At 38.8% G+C, this 13,921-nt stretch overlaps 1 protein-coding gene across 1 annotated transcript in view; it reads left to right on the top strand.

The window, feature by feature from the left end:
* HERC6 (HECT and RLD domain containing E3 ubiquitin protein ligase family member 6) overlaps positions 1–13,921 on the top strand; it is a 98,405-nt gene that overhangs the window by 50,482 nt on the left and 34,002 nt on the right. The window contains exons 14-15 of the mRNA XM_007951711.2: positions 63–176; positions 494–601. Of these exons, the coding sequence (XP_007949902.1) occupies positions 63–176; positions 494–601 (222 nt within the window). The remainder of the gene's footprint in view (positions 1–62; positions 177–493; positions 602–13,921) is intronic.

Raw genomic sequence — 13,921 nt, 5'->3', positions numbered from 1 at the left:
TATAAAATTCATTAATTATGTTTTGATACAAAATAAAATTCACAGGTCACATTCTCTTTAAGGTGAACAATGCCAACTCTCGATTGCCTGAAAATGCTTTCAACATAAATGAACTCTCCTATTGGCTCAACTTTTGTGCAGATAGAAGGAGACAAATCTTTCGGAATAAAAACCTGGTAAGAGTAATATTTATACGTCTGAATTTTTTCACATTTTAAAGGGGCTAGATTACCGTGTAAGTATACTTTTGATAAATCAAGATCTGAAAATTTTCTCATTACAATGCCAAATTTGCTAAATTAGATGATTGTTGAAAACCTGAAGATCTTTCACTAACAAAACAAATATATTTTAAAGAAATTTGTTTCTATGTAATTTGGATTCTTAAGAATAGGTTCCAAAAATATAGAGGGAAAGAATTTAGTGATGAGGTAAAGGAATAAAGGGTTTTTTTTTAAAATTATCAAAAATATTAAGTCTGTTTATATTTTAGGTACCTGAAGAAAACATCAGTGAAGTTATTTTCAGTGACTTTCCGTTTGTCTTTAACTTTCTCTCTAAAATGAAATTATTGGAAGCTGATTCATTTATAAAAATGCAAGTATGTATGCACTACTTTTAATTTTTCTATTATGTAAAACTCTGAACATGCACAATGAACCCCAAGATTCAATAGTTATGAGTATTTTGCTACAGTTGCTTCATCTATTTTGTTGTTTTTGTAGTTAACTGGTTTTGAAGGATTTTAAAGTAACTCCCAGGTCCAATTTCTTTTCACCTCTCCATACTCCACTACATTATGTCTAGTTGTCTCATTCTTGTTCATGCTGAGATTTATCAATGAATTCAGGTGGTGACCACATGATACTTCCATTGTAAAGTTTCCCATCAGCCTTTTATTTAATAATTTTATCTATTTATGATTTTTGCCTGTATATAATCTTTTGTTAAGGTTTGCAAAAGACACCTACTACTCACTTATTGACAGGTTGGGTTCCAAAGACTAGATCTTTATGCAAAAATAGAAGAGGACCACAGCAGATCACAAAAAGGATGATTATATCATTATATAACTGCAAACCACTTAGAATCATGACCCAGCCAAGCTGACATATAACCTTAGCTATCACAGCCACATTACTCTTGCCTCCCAGTTCATTGTTTGTTACTGCTAGACATAGATCATCAATGTGCAAAATAGTCAGGATAGTAGATTTTTTATTATAATTGTAAATGTATGATGTTAAGTAATTGGATAGTAGGTAAGTGAGGATTAGGTTAATGATATTTATAATCCTGTCATTCCTTCCAAAACTGTTAACCAGGACTCTATAAAGAACTTTTTCCTCATCATTCAGGGCTATTTGATTACCCTGAAAAACCATTCAGATAGGACGGTGATGTACTTCTGTTGCATAGTGCCTAAGGCATTTGGCTGCTGTTCTGGTTACCTAATGCTGCTCTGACAAGATTATGCCACAAATGGGATGGCTTGAACAAACAGGAGTTTATTCTCTTACAGTTCAGGAGGCTAGAAGTCCGAGTTCAAAGTGCCAGGCTCTAGGGGGCTGGGTGAAAGCCCTTTGACCTTGGGCTTCAGCTCTGCCTCTTGCTCATGGCCCACTGAAGCTAGAGGCATCTCTTCACTCAGGCACCTACTGGCTGCTGAGGCTAACAAGCCCAAGGTCAACAAATAAAATGGCACAGTCCCAATGTTACCAAACCACATGACAGGCCATTAATTCAAGTCCATTGAAAGTCCCAAGTTTGGCAGAACATGGCAGGCTGCTGAACAACGACATAGCTACATGCAGGGTTCAAGTGTGTCATAAGCTAGAGACCATTCCCAAAGCTATTTTTAGTATACAAGAAGCAGACCACATACCCAAAACAGCTACTCAGCTGCTCCAGTAGATTCCACCATGGAGTTCATTACCAGTCTCATCATGGGGAATACTACATCCAGCTGCCCAGTCATTCAACCAGGCCCAGCCAAACTGACACACAAACTTAACCACCACAACTGCTAACCAGAAGTTTGGCAGTTCAAACCCACCAGCCACTCTGTAGAAAGAAGACTGGGCAATCTACTTCCACAAAGATTTATTGCCTTGGAAACTCAAAGGGGGTCACTATGAGTTGGAATTGACTCAGTGGCAGTGGATTTTTCTCTTTATCAGTTTTCATAAGGAGCTGTTGGTGCTGAAGTTAGTTTTAATGGTGATAAATAGAAATTTATTTATTTTTATTTTTGACTGTATCTTTATTTGAATATCAGTAAGGACTTGTGTGGTTAAATCATTTGACTGCTGCCAAAAAGTTTGGCAGTTTGAACCCACCAGCTGCTTCATGAGAGAAAGAGAGGACAGTCTGCTTCCATAAAGATTTACAGCCTTGGAAGCTCTATGGAACAGTTCTATTCTTTCCTATAGGGTTGCTATCGGTTGGAATCAATTCAATGGCAGTGGATTTTCAGTGTGGAGAGACTTGTGTGTTTATTTATTTATTTTAATTTGCTGGCCTTTTTTTCCAATGCCTGAAGATCTTTTGCCAATACAAGCCCTTTCATTTGGCTTCCTTGTCCATTGTTCTTCAGTAGCTTCCTTGCTTTCTGGCACAAGAAGGTGTCCCAGGCTCATCTTATACAGATTTTTTCCAGACCTAGGATTAGTCATTGCTGCAAGAAGCCATGGCTTCTATGCAGAGGGAAAGGCATTCAGAAATCATGATCTAGTCACCATAATATTCATTACAACTGAGTTGTCATTATTTCTAGGCCATCTCAGTGCATAGAACTTGCTTGAACTTACATATTTTGTAAAGAGGAAAAATATCATGATTTCTTAATGATATTTCCAATTAAAATTTAACATTATAGCCTCTGCTTCTGACCATGAAAGAGCAAGGGGAACAATTGCTGACCTGTCTGAAAGGGATCACAATAAGAGGTCCCAGATAAGGTGGCGGAAAATGTGGAACAAAACTCAAAAATCATAAAAAAGACATTTGACTGCTAACCAGAAGGCTAGAGGTTCAAACCCACCAGCCACTCCTTGGAAGGAAGGTTGGGCAATCTACTTCTGTAGTGATACCACCTTGGAAACCCAAAGAGGGGTCACTATGAGTCAGACCTGACTTGACGACAGTGAGTTTGGGGTTTTTTTTGGTGCTGGTCTGATGAAGACTGGTAGAACCCCTGAAACTGTGGCACTTAGGTACCTTCAAGCTAGGAACTGAACTTAACTCCTGCAACTCAACTGTCAGCCAAACAATAGGCCAATAAGGTGAATAGTAAAATCAGGAGGGTATGCACTCACTGGAGCCATCAAGCATATGAGATCAAAAGGACAGCATTTGCCCAGAGATAGAGCTAGGAAGGCTGGAAGGGATGGAAAGGAAGAATGAAGGAAAGGGTTGGGTGCAGGGAGGAAGTAGGATGAATACTGTTAGAGTGTGAGAATAAATGTCACCAAACAGAATGTTTATGGATTGTTGAATGAAAACCAATTTGCTCTGTAAACTTTCACCCAAATCACAACAACAATAAAAAAAAGTAGAAAACTTGCTTTTACACCAGAAAGCAAACAAACAACATTTATAACAACAAAACAAGAAGTTGGGCGCCATATGTGAAGCAGCTATTTTTCAGATGTTGGAACAATGTTGTTGTTGTTATGTGCCGTCGAATAGGACCTGACTCATAGCGACCCCTCTTTGGGTTTCCGAAGCAGTATCACTATGGAAGTAGATTGCCCAACCTTCCTTCCGAGGAGTGGTTGGTGGATTTGAACTGCCAGCCTTCTGGTTAGCAGTAAAGTGCCTTAGGCACTATGCTACCAGAGCTCTTATTGGAACAATAGGCAGTTCATATCCCTGAGAAAGGGAAAACTAACAAAGGAAATTCAATGATGCCCTGGCTTCCTGCCTGGAACCCAAGTAAGAATGGCAACCTCATAAATTGAGGAGACAGAGATCAGTATTTGGGGCAGCTGAGGTGGTTGAATTTGTAGAGCAGAGTACAAGACAGAAGGGAAATATGTAAATATATCTCCAGAAATCTGAATGGGTGTTCCCAGAGTGTCTAGCTGAGTAACAATCTTGTCATGCAGAAAGCAAAATTCCACAAAGCTGACCAAAGAATAACTGCTAGGCAGCTTACAGCTGAGCAATTCCTGGAGCTTCTACAGGCTGGGAGGCATTGAAATTCCAAGGACTCAGAGTAAAGGTGCCTCAGAACAATCATAGAGACCCCAAAAGGGTCACACCTTTGAATTAGGGCTCTGGTAGCACAGTGACTAAGGCATCTGACTGCTAACCAGAATGTTGTTGGTTCAAACCCACCAGCCACTCCTTGGAAGCAAGACTGCCAATCTACTTCTGTAAGGATTTACCACCTCAGAAACCTAATGAGGGTCGCTATGAGTCAGAATCTTCAGCACTTTAAGGAGGTGTTTTGCAGCAGATTTGCCCAGTGCAATATTTCATCTGATTTATTGACTGCTACTTCCATTGGTGTTGATTGTAGAACCAAGTAATATGAAATCTTTGACAACTTCAATCTTTTCTCCATTTAATGTGAGGTTGCTTACTGGTCCAGTTGTGAGGATTTTTGTTTCTTTATGTTAAGGTGTAATCCATGCTGCAGACTGCAGTCTTTAATCTTCATCAGTAAGTGCTTCAAGTCATCCTCATTTTCAGCAAGGAAAGTGGTGTAATCAGTGTATCTCAGGTTGTTAATGATTCTTCCTCCAATCCTGGTGCCACATTCTTCTTCATATAGTCCAGCTTCTCAGATTATTTGCACAGCATACAGATTGAATAAGCATGGTGAAAGGAAACAACTTTGTGTGAAAGGACACACTCCTTCCTGATTTCAAACGATGCAGCATCACTTTGTTCTGTTCAAACAACAGCCTCCTGGTCTTTGTACAGGTTTCTCATGAGTATAATTAAGTGTTCAGGAATTCCCATTCTTCTCAATTGTAACCATAATTTGTTATGATCCACACAGTTGAATGCTTTTGCATAGTCAATAAAACACAAGTAAACATCTTGTTGGCATTCTTTGCTTTCAGCCAAGATCCAGCTGACATCAGCAATGATATCCCTCATTTCACGTCCTCTTCTGAATCCAGCTTGCATTTCTGGAAGTTCCCTGTCAATATATTGCTGCAACCATTTTTGAATTGTCTTCAGCAAAAGTTTCCTTGCATGTGATATTAATGATATTGTTTGATAATTTCCACATTCTGTGCGATCATCTTTCTTTGGAATGGGTACAAATGTGGATCTCTTCCGGTCAGTTGGCTGGTAACTGTCTTCCAAATTTCTTGACATAGATAGATGAATAACTGCCTCCAGCATGACATCCATTTGTTGAAACATCTCAATGGGCATTCTGTCAATTCCTGGAGCCTTGCTGTTTGCTAATTCTTTCAGTGCAACTTCAACTTCTTCCTTCAAAAGCATTGATTCTTGATCACATGCCACTTCCTGAAATATAGGAACATCGGCCAATTCTTTTTGGTACAGTGACTCTGTGTATTCCTTCCATCTTATTTTGATGTTTCCTGCATCATTCAGTATTTTACCCATAGAATCTTTCAATTTTGCAACTCGAGGCTTGAATTTTCTCTTCAGTTCTTTCAGTTTGAGAAATGCTGAACATGTTCTTCCCTTTTGGTTTTCTAAGGCTGGTTGTTTGGAGTTAGAATAATAACATTTCCTTATTGACTTTGTCTTCTTGAGCTGCTCTTTGAAATCATCTCTTCAGCTCTTTTATCTTGTCAATTCTTCCATTTGCTTTAGCTACTCTGTTCAGGAGCAAGTTTCAGAGTTTCTTCTGACATTCATTTTGGTCTTTTCTTCCTTTCCTGTATTTTTAATGACTTTTTTGCTTTCTTCATGTATGATGTTCTTGATGTCATCCCACAATTCATCTGGTTTTCAATGAGTCAAATCTATTCTTTAGATGGTCTCTAAATTCAGGTAGGATGAAATTGAGGTCATATTTTGGCTCTCATGGACTTGTTTTAATTGTCTTCACCTTCAAGTTGAACTTGCAGATGAGCAGTTGATGGTCTGTTCCACAGTCAACTCCTGGCCTTGTTTTGGCTGAAGATATTGAGTTTCTCCATTGCCTTTTTACACAGATGTAGTTGATTTGATTCCTGTGTGTTCCATCTGGTGAGATCCATGTGTATAGCCACCATTTATGATGTTGAAAAAAGATATTTCCAATGAATAAGTCTTTGATCTTGCAAAATTCTATCATTTGATCTCTGGAATCAGTTCTATCACTAAGGCTATATTTTCCAATTACTGGTAATTCTTCTTTGTTTCCAACTTTCACATCCAATCACCAGTAAAAAAATCAGTACATCTTGATTGCATGTTTGGTCAATTTCAGATGGCAGAAGTTGGTAAAAATCTTCAGTTTCCTCATCTTTAGCTCTGGTGATTGGTGCATAAATTTGAATAATAGTAATATTAACTGGTCTTTCTTATAGGTGTATGGATATTATCCTATCACTGACAGCACTGTACTTGAGGAAAGATCTTGAAACATTCTTTGTCATGAGGAATGCCACACCGTTCCTCTTCAATATGTCATTCCCAGCATAGTAGATCATATGGTTGTACGACTCAAAATAGCCCATACCAGTCCATTTCAGCTCACTAACGACCAGGATGTTGATCTTTGAGTTCCATTTCATTTTTTACAACTTCTAATTTTCCTAGATTCATACTTTGTACATTTTATGTTCTGATTATTAATGGATGTTTGCAGCTGTTTCTCCCCATTTTGAATTGTGCCCCATCAGTAAATGGAGGTCCCAAAGGCTTTATTCTATCTATGTCATTAAGGTTGACTCTATTTTCAGGAGGCAGCTCTTCCCCAGTCATATTTTGAGTTTCTTCCAACCTGAGGGGTTCATCTTCCGGCACTATGTCAGACAACGTTTCAGGGCTATTCATAATGTTTTCCAGTAATATATCAGACAGTGTTTCACTTCTATTCATAAGGTTTTCACTGGCCAATGCTTTGAGAAGTAGATAGCCCCTTCCTTCTTCCAAGTCTGTCTTATTCTGGAAGTTCTGCTGAAACCTATTCACCATAGGTGACCCTGCCGTTATTTGACATATTCATGGCATAGCCTCCAGCCTCAGAGCAACATGCAAGCCACCACAGTATAACAAACTGACAGACGAGTGGTGGTGGTGGTTACTAGAGGTGGGAATTTCCATTCTTCAAAATGTTCTCCATAATTTTTTATGATCCACACAGTCAAATGCCTTTGCATAGTCAATGAAATACAGGTAAACATCTTTCTGTTATTATCTGCTTTTAGCCAAGATCCATCTAGCATCAGCAATCATATTCCCTCTTCCTCCCCACCCCCACAACCTCTTCTGAAAGGATAGTTGTGGTAGTTCCCTGTTAATGTACTGTTGCAACCATTTTTAAATTATCTCAGCAAAATTTTACTTACATGTGATATTAATGATATTGTTCAATAATTTCGTCATTTGGTTGGATCCTCTTTCTTTGGAATGGGCATATATATGGATCCCTTCCATACAGCCAGGTAGCTACCTATCAATTTATTGGCATTTTAAAGAATGGGAATTGCAGAATAGTTAATTGTGCTCATGCAGAACCTGACATAGGCCAGGAGATAGTTATTCAAAGAGGATATGGGGATGTTACATGATTTGAAATCAGAAAAGGTATGTGTCAGAGTTGTATCCTTTTACCGTAGTTATTCAATCTATATGTTGTTGTTGTTAGGTGCTGTCATGTTGGCTCTGATTCATAGAAACCCTGTGTACAACAGAATGAAACACTGCCCAGTCCTGTGCCAGCCTCAAAATCACTGCTATCCCTGAGCCCATCATTGCAGCCACTGTGTCAATGCATTTCTCCTTTTTCATTGACCCTCCACTTTACCAAGCATTATATACTTCTCCAGGAAACGGTCTCTTCTGACAACATGACCAAAGTAGGTGAGATGAAGTCTGGCCGTTCTCACTTCCAAGGAGCATTCTGGCTGTCCTTCTTCCAGGACAGCTCTGTTAGTTCTTCTGGAAGTCCGTGGTCCTTTCTGCATTCCTTACCAACAGGACAACTGAAAAGTATTCAATCTATATGCTGAGCAAATAATATGAAAACTAGACCATATGAAGAAGAACGTGCCATCAAGATTGGCAGAAGACTCATTTACAACCTGTGATATGCAGATGATACAACCCTGTATGCTAAAAGTGAAGAGGACTTGAAGCACTTACTGATGAAGATCAAAGACTAAAGCCTTCAGTATGGATTACACTTCAACATAAATAAAATAAAGGTCCTCACAAGTGGATCAATAAGCAGCATCATGATAAATGGATTGAAGTTGTCTAGGATTTCATTTTATTTGGCTCCACAATCAATGCCCATGGAAGCAAGCAGCAGTCAAGAAATCAAACAACAAATTGCACTGGGCAAATCTGTTGCAAAAGACCTCTTTAAAGTGTTAAAAGGCAAAAATTCACTTTGAACACTGAAGTGTGCCTGGCCCAAGCCATTGTATTTTCAATTGCCTCATGTGCATGTAAAAGCTGGATAATGAATAAGGAAGAACAAAGAAGAATTGATGCATTTGAATTATGGTATTGGTACAGAATATTAAATATACCATAGATTGCCAGGAGAACAAACAAATCTGCCTTGGATGAAGTAGAGCTAGAATACTCCTTAGGAGAGAGGATAGTGAGGCTTTGTCCCATGTGCTTTGAACTTGTTATCTGGAGAGACTGGAAGGAAAGTTGGGCAATCTACTTCCATAGTGATTCTGCCTTGGAAACCCAAGGAGGGGTCGCTATGAGTTGGGTCTGACTTGATGGCACATAACAACAACAACAACAACATCAGGAGAGTCCATTCTCTAGAGAAAGACATCATGCTTGGTAAAGTACAGGATCAGCAAAAAAGAGGAAGACCCTCACAAGATGGATTGACACTGGCTGCAACAATGGGCTCAATCATGGCAATGATTGTGAGGATGGCACAGGATCAGGCAGCATTTCTTTCTGTTGTGCACAGGGTTGCTATGAGTCGGAACTGACTTTGACTAGATCACAACTAACAGTAATGACCAGAGAAGGGATGGAGGGAAAAAGGGAAAGTTTTCTACTCAGGGAGCATTGAGTTTATGCTATTGATGGAATGATTAGGAAAAGGATAGTGAAAATGTTTGCACAAGTTGAAGAATGTAATCAATGTCACTGAATTTGTACATGTAGAAATTGTTGAAAAGGCATGTTTTATTTATATTTTCACTACACACACACACACACACACACAATAATCCTGAAAAGAATCAAGCTAATCTGTAAGTAACTCATGTGCCTGTAAAAAAAATTCAGTACTCTTCAAAGAAAGATGACAAGTTCTAAACACATAAATTTTCCATGTCTAGCAACTAATCAAAATTTTCTAGGCAAGCAAAGAAGCACAGAAAGAGAGAGAAAGACTGAAAGAAATGAACAGACCCTCAGCGACCTATAGGACAATATTAAGCAGTTTATTGTCGTTATTAGTTGCCATTGTGTTGATTCCAATGCAGTGACCTCATCTGTGCAGAGTAGATCTGCTTCATGGCTGTGACCCTTTGGAAGCAGATTGCAAGGCCTATCTTTTGAGGTGCCGCTGGGTTGGTTCGAACCACCAGCCTTTCACTTGTAGTCGAACGCTTAACTGTGTGTACCACCCGAGGTCTCTTATTAAGGAATGTCACATCTTTGATTTAAAAGTCCCAAAAGGAGGGGGAAAAGTCTGAAAAGGAGGGAAATACTGTCTAGTATTTGGACTGCTATAGTTAAGATTTCTGATAGTTTGTTTCCAAGGATGTAGAGCTAATGGAACTCTTGCTTGCTGGTAGGAAGAGAAAATGTTACAACAACTTGGTACAACAGTCCACTGGTTCTTATTAAATGAAACCTATATTTATTTACCTTTGTTGTTGTAGTTAGGTGCTATGGAATTGATTTTTGACTTACAGTGATCCCATGTGACAAAGTAGAACTACTCCATATAGTTTCTTTGGCTGTAATTTTTATGAAAGAAGATCCTCAAGTCTTTCTCCTGGGGAGCCATAGAGTGGGTTTTAATCGCCAACTGTTTTATTAGCAACTGAGTGCTTAATTGTTGTGACACACACACACACACACAAACAAACAAACCAGGGCTCTTTATATTTACTTTAGATACAGAAATTCCACTTCTAAGTATATACCTCAGAGACCTGAAAACTCTTCCACACAAAGACCTGCACATGGATATTCATAGCAGCTTTATTCACACTACCTCCAATTTGGAAACAGTCTAAATGTCCATCAGCAGATGAACGGATAAACAAACTGATATATCCATATAACATATCCATATCCATATTATATTGTAATAGAATTTGCTCAGCAACAAAGAGGTCCATAGATTGCCAACACATGGTCTACTAGATAATAATGACAAGTAACCAGGCATCTAGTGTACAGTGTAAGAAATCCTGTGTTTAGGGAAAAATGTAAAGGGTTCAACAGTGCTTCCCAGAGGAAATAATGCCTGAAAGTCAATGATCTAACCCTCCATTACAACAAATTAATTTTAAAAATAAAAGGCAAGAAATAGGAAAACTAAGAACTGAAATTTACTGATTTTTCCACTTTGTCTGAGATTAAGATCCTCAATCATTAATGTAAGTTCATCTGTTTTCTTCCAACTCTTATTCCTTCTGTTCTGTGAACTTTACTGCTATTATTTGGTGCATAACCCATTGCTTTAGAGTTGATTCTAATTCATATTGACCCTGTAGGACAGAGTAGAACTGCTCCGTAGGATTTCTTACAGAAGCAGATTACTACATCTTTCTCCCACGGAGGAGCTGGTCAGTTCAAACCACTGAACTTTCAGTTAGCAGCCAAGTGCTTAACCACTGCACCAAAAAGAAACCAAACTCACTGCTGTTGAGTAGGATCTGACTCATAGCGACCCCTCCTTGGGTTTCCAAGGCAGTATCATTACGGAAGTAGATTGCCCAACCTTCCTTCTGAGGAGTGACGGGTGGGTTTGAACTGCCAGCCTTCTGGTTAGCAGTCAAATGCCTTAGGCACTACACTACCAGAGCTCCCTACTTGGCACATAGATAGGTATTAATAACTGTTCTATTTTCATTGTAATTTGTGAGTTATTAATTACATTATAATTTTTCATTATATTGTCCCCCTTTTTCATCTTTTTGGTTTGGCTATCTGCAATCAAAAATTGTATTGTGCATTTACATAATATACCTTTCTGCCCTTTCTTTTCTTTGCTTTAAGTTATATTTAATATATACATTAAAAACTCAGTATTTATGTGATTTGTTTTATCTTCTCCCTTTCTTATTTTTTTGTATTTCTCTTGGTATTTAGGAAGATTTCCCTTTTGCCTAGTGTTTATCTTTAATATAATGCCTTTATATATGCAGTAGTTCTCACTTTCTTTAGATGCTATCTATTGTTTTCCCATTATGAGCAATACTGAAATTATCTAGTAACTACTTCTTTCTTTCTCTCTCCCTTTCCCTCCTTGATCCAGTTTTAGACACTACTATGTGCTTAGTATTAAAGTTTTGGGATTTTTACCCCTGGTTAAATGTCAACTACTTGGTTTATAAACTTCAACTGATAATTCTTTTATTCTCAGACAATGCCTACGAGTCAGTTAGTGAGTTTATTCTTTTTTCCCACCTACTCTCCTCCTTCAACTTGTTTCCTGGTACTTGTATTATTTCCACATAACATTTACAAACTATTTTGTCTCTCTGATCAGCCTTAGTTCTCAGTTAAGTATATACATTATACTAAATCTTTTTCAAATAGTTTTATGGCCTGAGCCTAGCTCATCTTTCAGGCAAGATTCTTAACTATATCTGTAACCCTTATACTTTAAAGAACTAAAGAAATCAGAAGTCATACCCTGTACTAACTTTCATTACTAATTCAAAGGATAGAGGCCACGTGGGTGAAACATGGCATAGTCTGGGACATCGTGTGCACAAAAGGAGCCATTTTAGTTGTCAAACATTTCCTTTTTTTATCTTATTAATTATATAGTTTACAATGTATTTTCCCATGAACTTACCCCGTAAATCCATAAACCCTAGGTTTATATACAATAAGCAACCTGGACAGACTAGATACATCCTACTGATAGCATTCCATAGATAAGGACTCTCCTTCTAATTAATATTAGTATATTAGCTAGGAGGTCTATAAGGTCTGTCATTAGCATATTTATAAGGAGTTCTATCTGGGTCTTTTCTTTCTCAGCCATCTCTCTCTCTTTTTTTTTTTTTTTTAATTTCTGTGACATCCCTTATAAAGGCAGAAAATGGATTATGTCTATCTTTTTCAAATCTAAATTCCCCTTAAAGTTCCCTTTAAACAAGTCTCTCCTTTTATGGTACTCCCTTTGTACAGCAGTATTTCTGTCTTCCCTGGAGCAAATGGTTAAGTATGCAACTGAAAGTTTGGAGAGTCAAATGCACATAGAGTTGCCTCAAAAGACAGGCCTGTGATCTGCAACAGAAAGGTCGCAGCCTTGAAAATCCTATGAAGCAATTCTATTCTGCATGCATAGGGTTGCCACGAGCCAGAATTGACATGATGGCAGCTAACAACAATTCTGCTGTTCTGTAAGTGAGGGCTAGATGGACAGTGTACCTAGGCAGGTTGCATACCATGAAAGATTAGGAAAGACTTGGGCACAAGACTGTACAGTCTCTTAGTTGTAGTTGCCATGGGTGCAGTTAGAAAGCAAACTCCAAAGTCCTATCCTTGAGAGGAAAGCTGATGGACATAATCAAAACTATAATCTTCAAACTGGATTAAAAATTCCAATGGATAATTGCACAGAAGGAAAACCAGTACTGGAGTAGAGGAGCTGGAAAATAAGGTGAAATGCAGATTTCCAGACCAATACTTCATTAGGTGAGAGAAGGTTGGATCTATAGCAGGCCATAGGAAGCCCTGTCTGGTACAGTTGGTGGAAGACATTGCTGGTTACTCTTCCTCACTCAGGACCATGGAACGTGTTCTTCAGCATTCAATGTTACTGAATGTACATGCACTGCAGACTACTGGGCCACAGAAGGAGAAGACCCATTGTTCTGATTACCTAGTGCCACTCTGACAGAAATATAACAAATGAGATACTTGAACAAACAGGGTTTATTCTCTTACTGTTCAGAGGCTTTAAGTCCAAGTTCAAAGCACCAGGCTCTAGGGACTGTGTGAAAGTCCTTTGACCTTGGGCTTCAGCTCTGCCTCTTGCTCCTGGCCCACTGAAGCTACAGGCATCTCTTCACTCAGGCACCTACTGGCTGCTGAGGCTGACAAGCCCAAGGTCAACAAATAAAATGACACAGTCCCAATGTTACCAAGCCACACGGCAGGCCATTAATTCAAGTCCACTGAAAGTCCCAAGGTCGGCAGAGCATGGCAGGCTGCTGAACAACAACATGGCTACATGCAGGATCTAAGCATGCCATCAGCTAGAGCCATTCCCCAAGTCTTCTCTTTATATACGGGAAGCAGACCACATCCCTAAGGCAGGTACTCAGCTGCTCACAGTAGATTGCACCATGGAGTTGATTACCAGTCTCATCATGGGGAATACTACATCCAGCTGCCCAGCCACTGACCCAAGCCCAGCCAAGTCGACACACAAACTGCACTACCACACCCACCACCAGGAAGGACCAGAAATGGGACTTGATCCACTCCCCTACAAGCCTGGAGCTTCTTTACAAATTATATATTACAAAAAAACAGAAGAATATGGCAGAACCATGTATAAATTTCTCAGTATATAATGGTGGCAGAGATTTGAGGTAAT

The sequence above is a fragment of the Orycteropus afer genome, unplaced genomic scaffold, assembly GCF_000298275.1.
Source record: "Orycteropus afer afer isolate SDZICR_OR568_19922 unplaced genomic scaffold, OryAfe1.0 scaffold00309, whole genome shotgun sequence".
In the NCBI taxonomy this organism is placed as follows: domain Eukaryota; kingdom Metazoa; phylum Chordata; class Mammalia; order Tubulidentata; family Orycteropodidae; genus Orycteropus; species Orycteropus afer.
This window is presented reverse-complemented; position numbering and strand designations above follow the sequence as displayed.